We start from the raw sequence: 20,102 nt of genomic DNA, 5'->3' as shown, positions 1-20,102 counted from the left end.
CTTGTGACTTACCAAATTTAAACATTTACCTAGCTGAATTTCACCATACATCTTCAGCTTGCTGTCATGGTGGTATCTTCTTAGTTTTAATTAGTTTTCATACATGTGAGACTTATATGGTTATTGAGACCTGGTAATTTTACCAGACTTCTTTAGTATGCTGAAAACTTTATTCAAGTTATTCAAATAGCACTATGAATAGTGCCATAGTACAGAGAACATTGAAAATCATATTGTAAAAATTCATCATTATGTTATGGAATACACAGTAGTAAGAGCAGATACGTTGTTTATAACTCTGAAAAATAAGAAGATAAATATACCATGTCTCTATGGGAAACACATTTCCTTGGTATTCAGGGTTCATTGCTGTATGGTTTCGGTCTAAACTTGACCATTATTTTTGTAAATGTTAAAATAAACATTTTGTGCAGTCCTATAGAAAACAACAATTTGGTGGAGAAGGTACTGGAGCAGCAATCTGTTTACATGTCAAATGTAGAAAATGTAGTAATAAAAGAATCATAGTGTTTCTGAAATGACATAAATATGACCCTGATGCAGAGCGTTTAAAAATTATTCTTGCTCATTCAATCACATTCAATACGAATATATCCATATTTTACATTACTGGCTGGTTCTTGGATCCAGGAGTTTCCTTCTAGTGCTGTGTTACTAGACAGCCAGTGGCAGCAGTTGTCTGTAGCTTTTAATTTATAACTTGCTTTTTCTGCCCTGCTGGATGGAAAGAGTCTCCATTCAGGCTTACATGCACAGTATAGCCATGTTGGATTAAAAGCGTATTTTTTAATAGTAAGCTGAGAAAATATTTTTTTTTTGGTGGGCTGTGGTGGTGGAAGCTTTCAGAAGGACCTTTTTAAGGCTTTTGGGGGAAAGAGGTGTCACTTCCTTCAGGATGCACATTCTTTCTTGTTTTCTAATTTGATTTGTTATACCTCTTAGTTGGTAATACAGAACCCATCAAGACTGCAGAAAAGAGGGAACGTTTAAGTCATTAAACCAATCCGTCAGTCTTCATATTTTTTTTTTTTCAATCCATTTCTTTATTGGATAAAATGGTTTTCATGAGATAAGGATGTAAGTGGAATCAGTTCACTCTACAATGCTACAGAGTTTATATATTTGCAGTACTTTAAAAAAAGTCATGACAAGAAAATATAGTCACTGAACTATAATTCAAGATGTGTTTAATAGGTGTGGGGTTTATTCCAAGTGTGGGTTGTGATTTGCCTGCTAGGATAAATCATTAATAAGAAGAGATTCCTGTTATGTATTAGAAAAGAACCTTTTTATGATAACACTGAGAGATGTGCTGCAGTCATTGGCTATGGTGTCTCTAGAGAGAAATACCGGAGTTCATCTCAGCCCTAAGGATACCACTTAAGCCTTGCTGAATAAACCAGTGGAATATGAACATGCAAGCATAAAGATTAGTTTTCGTTCTGATAACATCTGTAACAACTCAGAAAAACTGCTGTGAGGCCGTAGTGGCATTTGGTAAAGTGAGCAGTCATGAACTTTTAGTTGACAAAATTGGCTAGAAAACTATTTTTAAGGTTTTGTAAAGGCTTTATCTAAGTAATGAAAACCCTCTATTTTATTTCTGGAGGAAAAAAAAAAAAACAAACAACCAAAACAGAGCTGTAAGCTAAATAAATGACCTAAGGGTACCTAATAATACTTGCATTACTTACTTTAGCTCTTAGGTGAAAATGAAGCTTATGGAAAAGGATCCTGGTGTCCTTTGTTGTAAGACAGATCCCTCTTCCTTTTTACTGGTGCATATTCCCTCAGTATTTAGAGCCACAAATGTCATGCAACTTCTGAAGGAAAAGTACGTTTGAGACACAGCTGGTTTGCAGCCCAAGCATGGCTGGGCAGATCTGCAGGTTTGAGAAGGATTTGCTGGAGAAGGCCAAACAACAATCAAACCTTTCATTTAAGAATGGCAAATCACTTTAAGATGGCATGGATGAAATTCTTCATTCTTTAATAAGTAAGGAAAGACTTGGCATTCTTGGGCTTTCTGTTCCACATAAAAAAAACCCCTTTCTCTGTTTTCCTAAAGTGTTTTGTGGCTGATGTGAAAAATGCTGGGTTTTTATAGCTACTTATTAGGAAATTTCTCATGTCGTTACTAGCCTGTGCAAAGACCCCTTTTTTGAGTCTTTTATTGTGGTAAAGAGTATTTGCTAAGGACTCAGAAGCTGTTGTAGCTCAGCTGAAAAAGCAGGGATGTGAAGTCTGTGCACACCCTGGAGTGGCTGCTTTTGATGAAGGGATGGCTTGTGGAACATTAGGTTGTGTGTCCATGAGAAATTAGTTTCTGCTGGAAGACTTAACATTAGTTGAGGAATTTTTCCATTTTTTAAGTCGACCTGAAAGTTACCTAAAAGTTGACCTAGAAGAGGCAGAATTCTGGGATTCATGGTATCATGTGTTAATTGACTTTGGTGCTGTTACACTTTATTCTCTCCCAGCACACCCTCACTATTGAGCTCACACTGCGATCAGAAAAAAAATTGTCTTCAGCCAAATCTCACCTCCTGGGTAGAACAGGCTCAGTCTGCAGCATTTTTGGTGACAGAAGCCAATAGCAAATGGAGCAAGTCATGTAAATCCGTTCCAGGTTTTCTTTGTCCTCTTGGGAATTAGGCCTCACAGCCTCCTGACCACTATTTGCGAAGTTTCTGTCCTGGATGCCCGTTTGTGGAGGGGCTGCAGGGGCCTCTGTGGGGAGAGGCTGGGGCTGTCCTGTGCTGGACACGGCCAGTTCCAGCCAGTTCCAGCCAGTTCCATGGCACTGCGTGGCCCCTCAGCCAAGATGGTGGCGCCTGTGGGAAAACACATGCAAAAAACGGCAAAAAGCCCCATGTCCGTGTGAGGAAAAAAGTGCAAGACACAGCCGTGCGAATGCCGAGGTCAAAGAGGAAGGAGGGGCAGGGGGAACTCCAGGTGCTGGAGCAGAGATTGCTTGGAATCCTGCGGGACAGGCCGTGGAGCAGGTATTGCCTGCAGCCTGCGGAGAGCGGGCTGGAGCAGATACCCACGCTGCCGCCTGTGGAGAGCGGGCTGGAGCAGATACCCACGCTGCCGCCTGTGGAGGACACCACACTGGATACTCCTTGAAGGAATTGTGGTATGTGGAGAGCCCACATTGGAACAGTCTTATCCTGAAACGCTGTAGCCTCTGGGAAGGACCAGTGCTGGAGCAGGTGAAACACGTGAGGAGGAAGCGGCAGCAGGGGGAACAGCCACCGTCTGACCCTAGACCCCTGGTCCCCATGCTCTCCGGGCTGTGCGAGAAGAGAGGAGCTATAAGGGTTGAGAATGAAGGAGTGAACTTGAGCCTGGAAGAAAGGTGCAGGAAATTCTTCTAGGTTTTGCATTTGTTTTTCACCATCCAAATCTATTTTGGTTGTCAGTAAATTATTTTTCCTCAAGTTGAGTCTGTTTTGCCCATGACAGTAATTGGTAAGTGATCTCCCTATCTTTATCTTGATGCATGTGCTTTTGCACTTCATTCTCCTCACCAAGCTCCTTTTGAGGCATGGGACTCAGGAGCAGCTGGCTGGGAGTCTGCCAGCCCACCAGGGTCTGCAAAGGCTCCAACCCTTATGCATGTCAGCAAGTGGGACTGGATTCCATTTTGTCTCTGTCCATAATATTGGTTTATTCTGAAGATATTGCACTTGTGAGTGTTAACTCTGCTCTCACTGTAGAAAATGGAAGCCTAGAAAAATCTGTTGTAAAGTTATTGTTTGTTGTAATTTAACTGATTCATTGGTTTTAGGTCATGAAAATATATCTGACCTCAGAGAGAGTGCTCTAACTTTGGGGACAGTATGCTGTGTTTTTTGTAGAAATTAAAACCCTTCATCTATCGTAACTTCCTTAATTATCGACTGTAGCACCACCAAAGTTACAATTAAAAATCCGGAAGATGCTAGTCAGGAAACCCCAAAAGACATAAGACTAAACTTCAGTTGCTTTCTGCTTGTGCATCTGGCTTTAAATATACCATACATTTGTGTACTATCTGTCTAATAGTACAATATATACATCAGTTAAGCAAGCATAGTATAAGCCACCAGATGGAGTAGTGTTGCCATCAGAAATGAAGACTAATAGAAAGAACATATTTTTTCTTCTTACTTTTGTAACATAAGTTGCAAGGTTTTTTTTAAGCTACTGTGCCAATTTAATGTATAAATCCATATGGTAGAACTTGTAACCATTGACTGTAGTACATAGCTGTGTTAACACATTTCTTACTTTTTCACAATAAGGTCTACTTTAACTTAATGTTTAGGCTTGGGAAAGAGAGAACGTTTTTCCTTGTGAGGTTTGTATTAACCTGAGTTGACAAACGGTATGCAAATTTGATCTTTTTATCTTTTTTTACCTTTTACTTTTTTTCTTTACCTCATAACTCACATCTGTTTGCCATGTCATTGCTTTAGGAAAACAAAGGTAGCTAATTTCCTATTAAGGATCTGACAATGAATTCAAATACCTCTTGTTACGGTGCTTTCAAATTAGAAGAGGCAGAAGAGATTTGGAGATTTTTGTTGCTGTTGCCCACTATTTTCTTTTTTTCTTCTGTTCTCCTAGGATCTTCTTGCTCAAGAGTGTAAAAGCATTTAAAATTTGCAGAATGAAAAGATGGCACGGGCAATGCTGGTACCACCAGGATCTGACAGCTTCTTCCATTTCACCAAGGAATCTCTTGCAGCTATTGAAAAACGTATTGCTGATGAAGCAGCTCGTTGTCACAAAGACGAGCATAAAGATGATGGTGGTCATGAAGAATATCACCCAAAGCCAAGTAGTGACTTGGAGGCAGGAAAGACACTACCATTTATTTATGGTGATATTCCTCCAGGAATGGTGTCTGAACCCCTGGAGGACCTGGATCCATATTATATCAATAAAAAAGTAAGTGTTTTATATTAAGAGTGTTTTAAGTTAGCCTTTTTTTTTTTTTAATTAAAAGCTTTTCTTTTAATGTCTGAGGTTTACTTATGATATTTTGAGTTAGTGGATTTTGCATGAGATGTCCTTTAATCTCTTCAAACCTGCTTGAATGCTGAAGCACTTGAAAACTTCCTCTGTGCCTGACCACTGTGTTTCTGGGTTCTACAGCAAACAGACAGTACCTGAGGTCTAGTTCAGGACGGTAGTCTTTGGACAAAGTGCTCATTCAGTCATCTGCCAAAATAATAATTTGTCAAACATTCCTTGAAATCTCATATAAATACTTGTTAAACTCTATTTGACTAGGGAGGGACATAAGTTAAAAAAATTACTACTATCACATACTGCCAGCTTCATGTAATTTCTGTGGATCGGTAACAGCTTATATCACTTACAAATGTGAGTTTGTATGCTAGTCAAGACTAGAACAGTGTACTTCGTGTTTCAATATTGGGTCTATGTTTTAGGCCCTATGTAGACCTGAAGACAAAATCTAAATTTATATTTCTGTACTCTAATGTGACTCAGATTCTTTTTTAGATACAATGATAACAAAATGAGGAAAGAGCAAGGGTGATGACTTTGGCAAGTCCAGATGAAGGTGTTTTAGTGTAGGCATGAGAAGTGGAATGATGTTCAGAATGAATGCACAACTGAGTTTACACTAACAAGGCAATCCAAAATAAGCAGTAAGTGGTTATTTTACTGTGTAAATCAATAAAATGCTTGTTGAATTGAAATCATAGAACAGGTTTTTGAAATGAAGAACTGGATATTCGAGAGATTGATATCTTGCATGTAAGTAAGTGACCTAAGAGCTATATTGTCTCTGTAGAAGCAACTAAGTTAAAGCAGTGGTTTTTTTTAGTACAGAATGTTGAAAACTAATAATTAGATGTATTTTTTTTAGTTGCTTTAGTTTTTGTTGTTTCAACTTCATGGTTGCTACTGTCAAATCTGTTTCTTCTAAAATAGAATATCATTAGAAAACAGAAACATTCAGTGTTAAAATCTGCTTATTTCTGAAAAGTAGCCTTTTGGGAGAATACTCATAAGATGTAGATTGAATTAAGATTTCATTAGATGACAGTTTCATTGTGTCTCCTAGTCAAAATCCCAAGTGGTTGTATAAATGGTACTAATTATGACTGCACAGGCAATAAAGGCAGTAAAGCCTTTAAAAGCCAAGGATGTCTCAACTCAGAAGCAGTTTTAAAGTGCTGAAATGGTTAAAGAGTTGCTCCTAGATGTTCAAAAATGGTTAACTAGGTGCTTTGTTTCTCGTTGCCAGCTTTGATCTAAAGTGCAAGTAACACAGGTGGATTAATTTTTAATGTTTAAAAATGACAAATTGTTAATTATATTTTTAATATAATGGCATAATCCTGTAAAATGCTGAAATGCAGATTTTGTTTAAGAGCACAAAGGCTGTATGGTGTTCAGTTTTCATTGCTCGTGAAAATGTAGAAGCTGATACTTGCTTGGATAATTCTGCTGAAAATAAATTTGCTACTTACATCTGTGTAAGTGCAGCGTCAGTTGATGACAAGTTTGTTACCATGTATCCTTAATTTCCTATTTCCTCCTTTCCCCCCCCCCTTTTTTTTAAAAGACATTTATAGTATTGAATAAGGGGAAGACAATCTTCAGGTTCAGCGCCACACCTGCCTTGTACCTTTTATCTCCTTTCAATATCATTAGAAGAATAGCTATTAAGATTTTGGTTCATTCATATCCTTTTCAAGTGGTTTGTTAAAAATGATTACTGGTCTTTTTTAACATTTAATAATACTGGAGTTTTTTGTTTAGTGTTTAAATGTGTTCCTGCCCTTAATTCTTTCTCTCTAAATGAATCAGAGCTAAGATTTGTCACTTTAACCCTTTGATTAAGTTCAGAGGAAGAGATGCACAGCATGTGTGCCTAGATGACAGGCAGTAGTATAGCTAGCATTATTGTGCAACATCTTTGCATTATTTATTACCTTGCTAGTGTTGGGAAACTGTATCATATATGTTGTCAGTATTCTATAGCCTGGTCAAATCCTCGTGTTTTGTATGATGCAAATTCAGCATAAAAAAAAAGAGTATATTCCTTAACTACAGTCAACATTGTTCAGCATGCTCATTATGCTCACTATTTTGACAAACTGTGTGTTTATGACATGGACTAACCTTCCAGACTGGACAAAGAATGTAGAGTAAGTATAAGTAAGCGGTTTAAAAATGAAAAGCTAAATTAAGAGCTAGGCCATGTAGTTTTACTTACCCTTGTAAGTGTACTTACCAGTATTCTTCTTTTTCTAGCCTGGAGTTTGATCCCAGCTGCAACTCAGAGCAGCACGGACCTGCAAGCTCTAGGGAGGAGAAAAGCTCTGATATCGTTAAACTTTTTCTTTGAGCAAAACTCTGATTAAAATTCTTGTTCAGAATGTTTATACAAGTCATGTTTTTACGCATTATCCCTCTTGAGTTGTTCCCTCAGCACTTTTATTAAAAGCAAAAAACAAACAAGAAACCACTCAACTTGAAACTGCTGCTTTGCAGTGTGGAAGATGCTTTCTATAGCCCTTATGAAGCACCTTCATTTTGTGTAACAAAATCTAGAAATGTGACACACTATCTTTAAAGAAAACACCTCCGTTGAGGATTATTTTTAGACATATCTTAAGTCTACCTGGTTGGCTACCAACTAACTTTAGTAAGCGCTAGGTTTCACTTACCCATGGATTTTACTTCTGACATGGCAACTTTGCTGAAATTTTTATTTGAGCTAAAATATTTTCTTCATGTTAGTCATGATTGTTGTTATTTGTGCTCAGATTTCCAAATCTTAGATGCCAGAAACTGCAAAAATATGTTTCAGACAAAATAAATAAATGAATACATCCTAATATCTTACAGAAGAATGGTGGGAAAACAGTCTTAGTTATATGAGTTTGTTACTGCTCTTACAGTGCATGTACTGATCACTTGCTTTGAGAGATTTTCCTTTATACCTGTGATGTTGTATCATTAAATGACAATCTTTAACTTCTACTTTTATGTTTTCTTGTAGGCACACTTTCACTGGAATTTATACTTTTGAATTTTTGGTAAAAATCCTTGCAAGAGGCTTCTGTATAAATGATTTTACTTGCCTTCGTGACCCCTGGAACTGGCTTGATTTTGTCGTAATTTCCTTTGCGTAAGTATATAATTTTTTTTTAAGGAAAACCTGTTATGATTTGTTTGAGTTATCTTAGCTTATTTAAAATTAATAATAGTTGAGTTGTTTCAGAATTTTCCATTTTAATATTTTACACTACTGTAGCACACAACAGAATTAGTGGACTGTTCCACAGTATGAAAGAAAAACTGCCACTGAATGATCAATTTTAAGTAGTATTTAAACAATAAAATCACAGAAATCCATTTCATTTTTTTAATTTATATTCAGTGAAAATACTTAAGGGTGTATTTCTTAGGGAAAACTTAATTGAAACAGGAAAATATGAATGTAAGTCTGTCATGTAAAGTTGACATTTCCAAAAAGAAAAACAGTCTGGATTACAGCTCCAGGTAAGTCGTATACACTCTACCTTAATTCTGAATAACTGTGATTTAATCCTACAGGTATATAACAGAATTTGTAAACCTAGGCAATGTTTCAGCTCTTCGAACTTTCAGAGTATTGAGAGCTTTGAAAACTATTTCTGTAATCCCAGGTAAGAGGTAACTGTGTAAAATGGTAGGCGTTCTACATAACCTCTGTTTAATTTTGTGTGTGCTGTCATTGTGTTTGTGTGTGGAATCCCTCACTACAGATATGTGACAGAGTTTGTGGACCTGGGCAATGTCTCAGCGTTGAGAACGTTCAGAGTTCTCCGAGCTTTGAAAACAATATCAGTCATTCCAGGTGAGAGCTAGGTTAAACACTGAGGCTGACTGAAATTCCACGGAAGCTGAACTTCTATTTTTAACAGAAGCATCAAGGTTTTAGTCTTAACTTCAATTTGATTCCTTTTTCTAATTCTCTAAAACACTCTGCATCAGTGTTTAATACATTCTTGCATGAGAAATTGAATTATATAGCCTGTGTATATTTCCACTATATGATGTGAAATTTTCTCTCCCACTTTAAGGATCAAAATTAATTATTTTCATTTTTCTCTTGCTAATGTGAATGTTACTCTTTGTTGAAGACATTGGGATTGAAAATTTCACTCTGTTGTGAAAGTTGAATCACTGACAAAGACAAAGGAATAAGAAAATGAAGGTAGCATGGGAACTGCATGATGAATTTTTTCCCTTAAGATGCCTGTCTTTACCAAACCCAACCTCCAGTTGAACAGGATGCAATTGAATGCATTCCTTAACATTTCTGCTACAATGCAATTGTGTTCTGGTTTTGTTTGCTGTTCTAGAACTAATACATTGTATATTAGAATGGAATACTGACAAAGGTTTGGAGCAAGGTGCATCAAGAAGAAAATAAAATCAACTATTTTCTTCACATGTACTTTATATGTATAGAGAGCATGAATAAAAAACTACTTTTTCGTTTGAGGAGCAGGTGGTTTGGAATGTGTACCATTCATTCCCATTCATATTTTCAAATTAATTTGTCAGGAATTAAGAGACTTATTGGTACATTTTTGCTTTGGGAAATATTTTAAGGCTCTTTTCGTGAAGCTTGCATGATATTTAAGTGTGTTGGAGTAGTTCACATTCATTTTGGCTTAGGTAAATATTTAATATTATAATAAAAATCTGTCTCTGTTTGCAGGCTTGAAAACTATCGTTGGAGCCCTAATTCAGTCTGTGAAGAAGCTCTCAGATGTTATGATCCTGACTGTGTTTTGCCTGAGTGTATTTGCACTGATAGGACTGCAACTATTCATGGGAAATTTGAAGAATAAATGTTTGTTATGGCCATCAGAAAATTCAACATCTTTTGAAAAATACATAGCTCCGTACTTTAATGGTACGGTGTTTGACTGGACGGCATACATCGAGAATGAAAGTAAGAAGCACTGTTATAACTTGCTAAAATTTTTGTATATAAACTCACAGAGAACATTACTGTTTCATTTTAAGTGATAGCACTGGTGAAGTTGTGATGCACATAAACTATGAGATATACTATAACAACTTCTGATTGCCAAAAATGTGATTGATTGTTATGTTTGTGTTGGAAGTGGATTTACAGGGTATTGCTTAGGACTTAATTGTAAAAGTAGTAGTATTTAAGGAAAAAGAAATTGGTAGAATAATAGATGCTGGCTTTCCTCCTCAGTGACCCAAAAGTAGAAGAAAATACAGTTGTTATAGACTGAGTTTTGTTGAGTCATATTTCAGTCCTTACTTAAAAATGCACATTAACATCTCTGCTGTTTTCTGTGTTTTCAGGTTTTCTTTCTATATTTCCGAATGGTTAAAGTTCTGGAAATTCTGTGACTCTATTGACATTTTATGTGCGATCTGTCATTTCGACTATTTGCCTAAGAAGGGACACAAAAAGGGAGTGGTGATAGTGCTATCTATCAGCTTTGTGGACAATTTTGTCTGATAGCTTATATGCTATAAAATACTTGTGAATTCTCTCTTCAAATGCAGTATATAAATTCTCTGTTTCCATTTCCCACTAAGTAGCAGTCTAAACCTAAAAGACAGAACTTAAATCTTCCAGAATGTCAGTTGCTTCCTATGCTACAACTGTTGACTTTACTGGGAGTTGCTACATAGTGCTGATGCAGGCAAAGCGGTTCCATCTAGTCGTGTTTGCATTCCTCCTTTCTGTAGAACCTGTTCTTAATCATTTGTATGCGTCAGTTGTATTACAATTGCATTAGGCTGAGTTATGGCTCCTCCTGAGATCTCTTCCAGCATATCATATGCTGGTCAACTGTGACTGAGTGTGATACCCTCTAGTGGCTTTTCTTAACATCTGTGTGGGTTCATTTATTTAGGATCAAGGCCAGATCCACTTTTCAAGTCTTGTATCCACATGTCAAAGTACTGACACCTGGCATTTTGATCAGGATCTGAACACTTAGACTTTTGGCCAGCTCTGAAGATATTATGGAAGTGTAATAGGATTATAATTTTTCTAACATTGTATAAGTACTGTTCTTGAATGGTAGGGTTTTGGCATCACTAGGTTTGCTTTAGGTGTTCAGTTTAAAATCCTCCTGTCTTCACATATTCTTCATCCCATGGGCTGTTTCTGGTGATTTAAATACTGCAATACTATTTTACCCTGTAAAAGCCAGAGCCATTTGTCAGCTTGAAAGGTACATTAAGAATATTAATTGAGGATGACTGAAGATTAGCTTAGTTGGGATAAACCTTTTCCATATCTTTCTGTTTTCCAGATTTTGGTGTCTGGCTATCCCCATGATGAAAAGTTTTTCTTTATATCCAGTTGGAACCTCTCTTGTTTCAAATTGTGTCCATTCTCTGCCATTCTGCTGCCAAACACCAGTGAGAAGAACCTGTTTCTGTCCTGCTAATAACCTCCCTGTAGTTGCTGGATGCTTTCTACCAACTACCCTCACAGCTTGCCTTCCTCCAAGGGCAAGTGCTCCAGCCCTCTCATCATCTTGGTTACCCTCTGTTGAACTTGCTCCCTTCATCAATGTCTTTCTTGCATTGCGGCAGCCAAACCTGGCTATGATACTCTAGGTACAGTCTGAGGAGTGCTGAGCTGAGCGGGACAGTTGCTTCCCTTGCTCTGCTGTCTGTGCTTCACTTCATGCAGCCCAGGAGGCTGCTGCCCTTCCTGGCTGCCAGGGCACACTGCTGGCTCACCTTCACCTTCCTGCCTGTCTGCCAAGACCCCAATGCCTTTTCTGCAGAGCGGCTCCCTAGCCAGGCAGCTCCCAGGTTGTGTCATTGCAAGGGACTCTTCCTTCTCAGATACAGCCCAATTTTATGTTTCTTGTCAGCACATTCCACCAGCTTGCCTAGGTCCCTCTGAATGGAGTCTGTCCTCAGGCATGTCACTTTCTTCCCCAATTTGTTGTCTTTTGATCTGTATTCTTTTTTATTTCTTTTTTTTTCTTTTTTTTTTTTTAAGAACAGCACAGTTGTTAATCATTAATAACAAAATCTATCCGTTTATTTCTGAAGGCTACCATCTTATAATTAAAAGAAAAATTCTGTTAAGTTGTTTATAGTACAGCAGCTTTTACAACATTGCCATTGGTATTAATATACATATGTCTTCATTTTAAATTCTACCTGCATATTTTCAGTCACAAGATGTGCTAGCTAATGTTGCTCTGACTTCAAAACTGTTAGCCAACCATTGTAAATAGTTCCATTTTTAAAAAGATAGGTTTTAATTGTCTCATTACAGTCTACCTACTGAATAAGAGGAGGTGTTTTAAGTTTTATACTTTCTCTCAGTTATTGAACATGAGATTTTGGAAGGATATTCAGTTTGCTATGGCTCAAAAAGAGAATATAGGCAACTTATGTTCTTCTAATCATTATTCTAGGATTTTGTTTTTACATTGTATTTTTCTGTTATTCTTTAATTTTGCAACTTTACTTACCTTTGTGGAAGTGCCAGTATTTGAACCCATTATTGGGAAAACATAAGAGATTATGAGCATTCAAACTATGATAACTTGAACATAGGTTCATCCTCACAAAAAAAAAAAAAAACAACGCAAACCCAACCAAACAAAACCAAACCAACCCCCAAACCACCCCTCCCAAACCTCACAAACAAACAAACAAAACAAAAACCAAGGAAAACTCAAAAAACTCCTTCCATTTATAATTATGTCGCTTCTTATATTTTCTTTAGGTCATTTCTATCGCCTAGAAGGACAAAAAGATTACTTGCTTTGTGGCAACAGCTCAGATGCAGGGTAAGTTACACTGAAAATTATATACTAACTGTCTAAAAAAACCCCATTAAAATATCACTGTAGACTTAAAAAGCTAATTTAGCTACCTAACTTCACAATCAATGATATGTGGTCATGGTTCATAGTAAGTAAACACTTGAATGAGTAAAAATGTTAAATGAGAAAATACTTAGCTGTAAATTGCTTTTAAAAACTCTCATGTAACCAGACAATTCAATTTCAGCAGGTAGCTGTTGCATTATCAGTGACATAAGAGCACACTTTATCGTGAGTTTCATGCCATTTCTCTTCTCTAGAATATGCGTGGGGCACTGGGGCTGCAGACCAACTTTTGGGAAGGCATCTTCAGGATTCTTCTATCTGTGGACTGCATGCATGGCACTGTCTTGCTCTCTCTTTGTGACAGTTCTTTTTAACAAAATCACATTATTCTATATTCTAATGATTTATCAGTTCACCCCTTGGTTTTGGTTAGTTATATGTTTAAAAAAGATATATCTTCTTTTTTGTAAACATTTTGTGTATGTGTGTTAGTAACTATCAGATAATTTTATGTGTGTATGTAAATACAGGTCTAATTTACACGTGCATATATATGAAAATAAATCTTTCTAGTGTCTTTCTGTGGAGGTTTGTAGGCAAGAACCTCATCTACCCTTCAAGAATGGAATCATAACTGAAATGTACCTACATTTGATATCAAGATTGGATCACCTACTATCTGATATGTACAGTTTTTGGAGCTAAAAGTATCAGTATGATGCTTATTCGCTGTTAAGAAATTGGTAGAATTTGTTAATTTGGTTTGAATAATTCACAGATCTTAAGAAACAAAAAAATCTGGTATGCCAGCCCTGCTGACAGACAAAATTCAGCATATGTATACTGACTTCCTTTTTATTTGCACAGAAGTATTCACCTTATGGAATCTTTGTGTTAAGTAAATACATTATTTCCATTGAAGAGGTATCTGCAGAGGTAATAACTGAACTGTTGGGAATAGGTTTCACTTTATGAATAATGGTGAAAAAAGTTTGGAAGAAAGATTTTTCATTTATTTGTTTGCCCTTTTCTGGCTTTTTTTAAAGAACACTCTTTTTTTCCTCAGTAATTTTTAAAATGTTGTAAATCACAAATAGCACTGCCCCTCATAGATTAGATCTAATGAACCTTCATTAGATGCTCAAGATACAATAATTTAAAAACAATTTTTTATATGCATTGCATTACTTTTTTTTTTCCTCCTAGTAAATGTCCAGAAGAGTTTATCTGCGTGAAAGCTGGTAAAAACCCCAACTATGGATATACGAGCTTTGACACATTCAGTTGGGCATTCTTGTCACTATTTCGACTGATGACACAAGACTCGTGGGAAACCCTTTATCAGCAGGCGAGTGTATATTAAAATTGCGGTTAGTGTCTTACTGGCCCCAAATCAAACATGGAAAGGCCATTTGTGTTTAGATTACATACCATTGCTATTGTTAGCAATTGAAAATGAACAGTAGGAAAGGAATCAAATTCACAGAATCACAGAATGTTAGCTATTGGAAGGGACCTCAAAAGATCATCTAGTCCAATCCCCCTGCCAGAGCAGGAACACCTAGATGAGGTTACACAGGAAGGTGGCCAGGCGGGATTTGAATGTCTCCAGAGTAGGAGACCCCACAACCTCCCTGGGCAGCCTGTTCCAGTGTTCTGTCGCCCTTACTGAGAAGAAGTTTCTTCTCAAATTTAAGTGTAACCTTTTGTGTTCCAGATTGAACCCATTACCGCTTGTCCTATCATTGATTGTGACTGAGAAGAGCCTGACTCCATCCTCCTGACAGTCACCCTTTATATATCCGTAAACATTAATGAGCTCACCCCTCAGTCTCCTCTTCTCCAAGCTAAAGAGACCCAGCTCCCTCAGCCTTTCCTCATAAGGGAGATGCTCCACTCCCTTAATCATCTTTACTGCCCTGCGCTGGACTCTCTCCAGCAGTTCCCTGTCCTTCTTGAACTGAGGGGCCCAGAACTGGACACAATATTCCAGATGGGGTCTCACCAGGGCAAAGTAGAGGGAAAGGAGAACCTCTCTCAACCTACTAACCACCCCCCTTGTAATACACCCTAGGATGCCATTGGCCTTCTTGGCCACAAGGGCACAGTGCTGGCTCATGGTCATCCTGGTGTCCACCAGGACCCCCAGGTCCCTTTCCCCTACACTGCTCTCTAATATGTAATTTCCCAACCTATACTGGAACCTGGGGTTGTTCCTGCCCAGATGCAGGGCTCTACACTTTCCCTTGTTAAATTTCATCAGGTTATTCCCTGCCCAACTCTCCAGCCTTTCCAGGTCCCGCTGGATGGCAGCACAGCCTTCTGGCGTGTCAGCCACTCCTCCCAGCTTAGTGTCATCAGCAAACTTGCTGATAGTACACTCCATTCCCTCGTCCAAATAATTGATGAATATATTGAATAATATTGGCCCCAGTACTGACCCTTGAGGCACTCCACTAGATACTGGCCTCCAACTGGACTCCACCCCATTGACCACAACTCTCTGGCTTCTTCCCTTCAGCCAGTTCGCAGTCCACCTCACTACCTGATCATCCAGACTGCACTCCCTCAGTTTAGCTAGAAGAATGCTGTGGGAGACTGTGTCAAATGCCTTACTCGAGTCAAGATAGATCACGGTAGATCACATCCACCACTCAATTCAGTTGCAGAATTGAGCAGACATGGGCACTTATTCCAGAATCTCACATGGTTTCTGAACAGACACATGAGGTTTTTTGATCCTTTAATTTTTACAGTGTATATTGCATTTTGTACCTTATGATAAAATATCTTATTTTCAAAAAACTTTAATATTGTGTTTAAATTGCAAAAATACCGTGACAGCAAAACCTGTATCTCAATTTCTGTACCTTGTGTCCTGTTTTTGATCATCAAGTACATGTCTTGATTTATATTACTTATCTTACCATAGTTTTTTGTTGTATGGTCTGTGAATGATAATAGATTATCTTTTAATTATTTAATCAATTGTGCCATCTTGAATTCTTTTGATTAATTCAAGGAGAAGGCCTGCTAATGCCTGCTGAGCATACTAAGCATCCAACCTATGATATGTGATTTACATTAATTGCTGTGATCCCATATCCTTTTGAAGAGTATTAGGTATAAAGAGGATTGTCTCAAAGCAGCATGATCCTTAAACATGTTTTTCTCATACATGAGTGCTACCCTTATTTTGATTACTTTGTAATTCGGAAAGCTTGTATGATCTTACTACAGAAGGAAGAAGAACTCAACCATAGTTGTTCACTTTTCAAATTCAGTAGTTCTGCAGTTCATAAGCACTTCATGCATGTTTTCACCATATGGCTCATTTATCTTCTTCTCCTATAGACGCTACGAGCTGTTGGCAAAACATACATGATATTTTTTGTTCTGGTCATTTTTCTGGGTTCCTTCTATTTGATTAACTTGATTTTGGCTGTGGTTGCCATGGCCTATGAAGAACAAAATCAAGCAACTATGGTTGAAGCAGAACAGAAAGAGGCAGACTTGCAGCAGATGCTCGAACAGCTGAGGAAGCAGCAAGAAGAAGCTCAGGTATTTTCTAACAAGAATTTGAGCTTTAGTATATTCCTTTGCATGCTATTTGTTCAAAACAAACCAAATAATTAAATTAATATATATTTTAAGAACCTATTCTTTTACATGCCTCACAAGTACTATAGACTGCTTTGGCTATGGCTTCTTATGCATTTTAAAATGTATGATGTCTGAAGTGTTAATGAATTTCTGAACTGAGAACAAAAAGTACTTCCCAAATCAGAATAATAGTTTTAAATTAAGTATTTCTTATCTAGAGGTAGTATGTAATAACCTTTTATGATAAAATTTCCAAATTGTCATTTTAGAAATAATTGCTGTACTTGTGAAGTACTTGTCAAGCTTTGATTAGAGTTTAAAATATTTTTATCCATAAGTTTCTGACTGATTTTTGCTACTTGTGTTATCACCAGTGAATGAAAGACTGGAAGTAGTACCCCAGTATTTTTTCCTAAGAGCAGCTTAAGGAAGCTGTTATGTACAATAACAGTTTAAATTAGTTTACTAAATTAATACAGGCTGAAGTATGACTCTGTTTAGCTCTTTCATTTGCAGTTGTATTCACTCTATTTTTTTTTATTTATTTTCATGTATTTTCTACTGAGTTTTGGGGCAGAACATTGTATACAGTGGAGGCTGACTCCAGTATATAGATGCAAAGTAGAACTGGCAACTTTCGTAACTGCTATTTTATTTTAACTAATTACAGAATTCCATTTAAAGTTTTGCACAAATCCATCTAGGCTTTTGTCACACATCTAGAAGCACTTTGGTTTAAGTCTTAGGATCAAGATCTCTAGCTTTCTTTTAAAAATGTGATTTGTTAAGCATCACATTAAATAATTGCTGTGACAGGCAATAGCAGCAGCTGCAGTAGAGATGACTGAGTACAGCGGTGAGAGTGGGATTGGTGGACCTTCCGATAGCTCTTCAGAAGCATCCAAGCTTAGCTCAAAAAGTGCCAAAGAAAGGAGAAATAGAAGGAAGAAAAGAAGACAGAGGGAGCTCTCTGGAGAAGAAGATGACATGAAGGATGAAAAGCTTCCAAAATCTGAATCAGATGGGAGTATCAGAAGGAAAGGTTTCCATTTTTCTTTTGATGGGAACAGACTTGCTTATGGGAAGCCATTCACATCACCCCACCAGGTACTGTGAATAGTTCAGTTGTCATTTTGGGGGTTTATGAGGTAACTGTAATACATGACAAACTTCACTGCAAGTTTGTAAAGTAAGACAACCAAGAAAAAAATCACGCGTTATTTTAAATACTGACTTACTGTTGGTATTATTTTCTAGAGTGTACCTGAACAAGTGTTTTGATCTCTCTCATTTTATTGTTTAGGACCTGGTGGGTCTTAACAAGCACAGCAGCATTACATTTTCCTAGTTAATTTGAAATGGAAATCTAAGTAGAAAGTATCAATGTAGAAGACTAAGGATAGTAGTATCTTTTAAGATTATCTATGTGGATCATTAGAATTTCTAGAAGTCTTGATTTTTCTCTTTAATACAGTGAAAGAAACTACTATGGCCTCATACATGTTCATTTTTTTCTCTCTAATAATTAATGTATATGGCAAATTTAGCCATTCAGATGACTCTCATCTCTAGTCTGATATCTACCTAAGGCACTGTATTAACAGTAACACTGACAGATTCCTGGGGAATATAAATTATTATTTTTTTAATACATAGACATGCATTTTATGTATTTAAAATCTTGAATTGGTCATTTTGTTTGTTTCCTTTGCAGTCTTTACTGAGTGTTCATGGCTCCCTGTTTTCTCCCAGACGTAGTAGTAGAACAAGTCTTTTCAGTTTTAGGGAATACGGAAGAAAGATGGGATCTGAAAATGACTTTGCTGATGATGAGCACAGCACGTTTGAGGATAATGGGAGCAGAAGAGGTTCTCTCTTTTTGCCGCACAGACATGGTGAACGGCGGAACAGTAACATTAGTCAGGCCAGTAGGTCATCAAGAAGGCTGGCAGTTTTTCCAGTGAATGGGAAGATGCACAGCACTGTGGATTGCAATGGGGTGGTTTCCTTAATGGATAGACCACCAGGTCTGTTGTCACCTACAGGACAGCTTCTGCCAGAGGTGATAATAGATAAACCGACAACTGATGACAATGTAAGAAAGTTTTAAATTACTCCAGGTTTCATGACCTTTATTTATTGCCCCAGACAATGTTTCAATTGAATTAAATGTTTTGAAAATGGTTGAGAAATTGTAAATGCTTTTGCATATCTTACTGTAATGAAATGAGTTTACGGTGATTCACTGCAAAGTAAGAGGTTGAAGCATGAAAATGAAAGAGAACAAAGTAGCATGTTTTATATACTTACAGATCAATGACATGCATACACCTGCATGGTGAATCCAATCAGTAATGTTCCATTGCTGAATTTGTTTTAGAACTCAAAATAGGGTGCTCAGCTTTTAAAACATTCTGCGTATTATTATGTTTGTTTGATATTTTTTTCTTTATGGTTTCAATCTCCCTTTAAATGTGTTTTCTAATTATCTATCAGTAATCTGCTGGTTCTGCTTGCCACCCCCACACCTCTCCTATATTTAGTATCATGCAAATGTAGCATAGCCTTTAAGATTATGTTGACATTTTAGAAGCTCTGAAAGCTGTTTTTTCTCCTGGGTCTCAGAGATGATCTGAGTTACTCACTGCCTAGAATCAGGGTATAATTTAAAAAAAAAAAAAAAGTGCATGCAAATTCATCCATTTCTTCCTCTAGTCAGTTTACCCTTTCCCCTCAGTCTTCTTTAGCAATGGAGCAGAGGGATCCATTGCATGTTTTTTTCCTAGAAACCTGGAATCTGAAAGAACATCAGCCAGATTCCTTACAGTTATAATCTTCTTGCAGTTTATTGTAATTTCATTTTCATCTATTTATTTATTTTACTTAAAAAAATCTATCTATGCTCATACATTCAAAACTTCTTTATAACTGAGGTGTGTTCAACGATATAACACAGCTTTCATTTTTTTTTTTTTCCATGAAATGATTAAATACTTTAAAATCATTTGGGTTTTGGGTCAGTTAAGTCAGACTTCTTTTGTTGCTTCTGTTGAAATTCATTAAAAAATCAGAGATGATAGCTTTTCAATATAAAAAATATAATTTAAATTAGTTCTGGATGGGTGTAGAAGTCAAGGCCAATCTACAAAAATTACTGTTAGAAAATAATTGTTATTGCAGCAATCTTCCTGGCATAAATCACATATTATAAGTATTTTCTAACTAAGCTAGTTGGGAAGTGAAATATTGGTGAAGTATACAACTGGGAACTTTTCTGATTCCAGTGTTGCAACAGTCTTAGTTTGTTTCCTTGGTTATGGCCTCCTCCAAAATTTCTTTGTGCTAATATATATATATATATTTTTATTTTTTTTTTTATATAGAGCACTACTACAGAAATAGAAATAAAAAAGAGGCGTACAAGTTCATATCAAATACCAATGGAGTTGCTGGAGGATCCCAATTTAAGGGAAAGAGCCATGAGTATAGCTGGGATTATCACAAATACAATGGAAGGTGTGTTATGACTTCAGATACATGAACTTTCTTGACATAGTCTTAGACTTTCTTGAAGGTATTATATCTCAGTGCAAATACAGA

General features: G+C 36.9%; 1 protein-coding gene across 5 annotated transcripts in view; it reads left to right on the top strand.

The window, feature by feature from the left end:
* LOC136102917 (sodium channel protein type 3 subunit alpha-like) overlaps positions 1–20,102 on the top strand; it is a 69,398-nt gene that overhangs the window by 19,227 nt on the left and 30,069 nt on the right. For 2 of the 5 annotated variants that reach the window (XM_071811019.1, XM_071811017.1), the window contains exons 1-10: positions 7,112–7,196; positions 8,054–8,182; positions 8,611–8,702; positions 9,764–10,000; positions 12,794–12,857; positions 14,106–14,247; positions 16,254–16,460; positions 17,319–17,609; positions 18,217–18,597; positions 19,886–20,018. In XM_071811019.1, the coding sequence (XP_071667120.1) occupies positions 7,117–7,196; positions 8,054–8,182; positions 8,611–8,702; positions 9,764–10,000; positions 12,794–12,857; positions 14,106–14,247; positions 16,254–16,460; positions 17,319–17,609; positions 18,217–18,597; positions 19,886–20,018 (1,756 nt within the window). In that variant the 5' untranslated portion in view covers positions 7,112–7,116. Of the gene's footprint in view, positions 1–4,635; positions 4,960–6,610; positions 6,730–7,106; positions 7,197–8,053; positions 8,183–8,610; positions 8,703–8,801; positions 8,894–9,763; positions 10,001–12,793; positions 12,858–14,105; positions 14,248–16,253; positions 16,461–17,318; positions 17,610–18,216; positions 18,598–19,885; positions 20,019–20,102 lie in introns of those variants that run through there. The other 3 variants (XM_065840426.2, XM_071811018.1, XM_071811020.1) reach the window with 3 other exon arrangements.

This window comes from Patagioenas fasciata, chromosome 7, assembly GCF_037038585.1.
Source record: "Patagioenas fasciata isolate bPatFas1 chromosome 7, bPatFas1.hap1, whole genome shotgun sequence".
Lineage (NCBI taxonomy): Eukaryota > Metazoa > Chordata > Aves > Columbiformes > Columbidae > Patagioenas > Patagioenas fasciata.
This window is presented reverse-complemented; position numbering and strand designations above follow the sequence as displayed.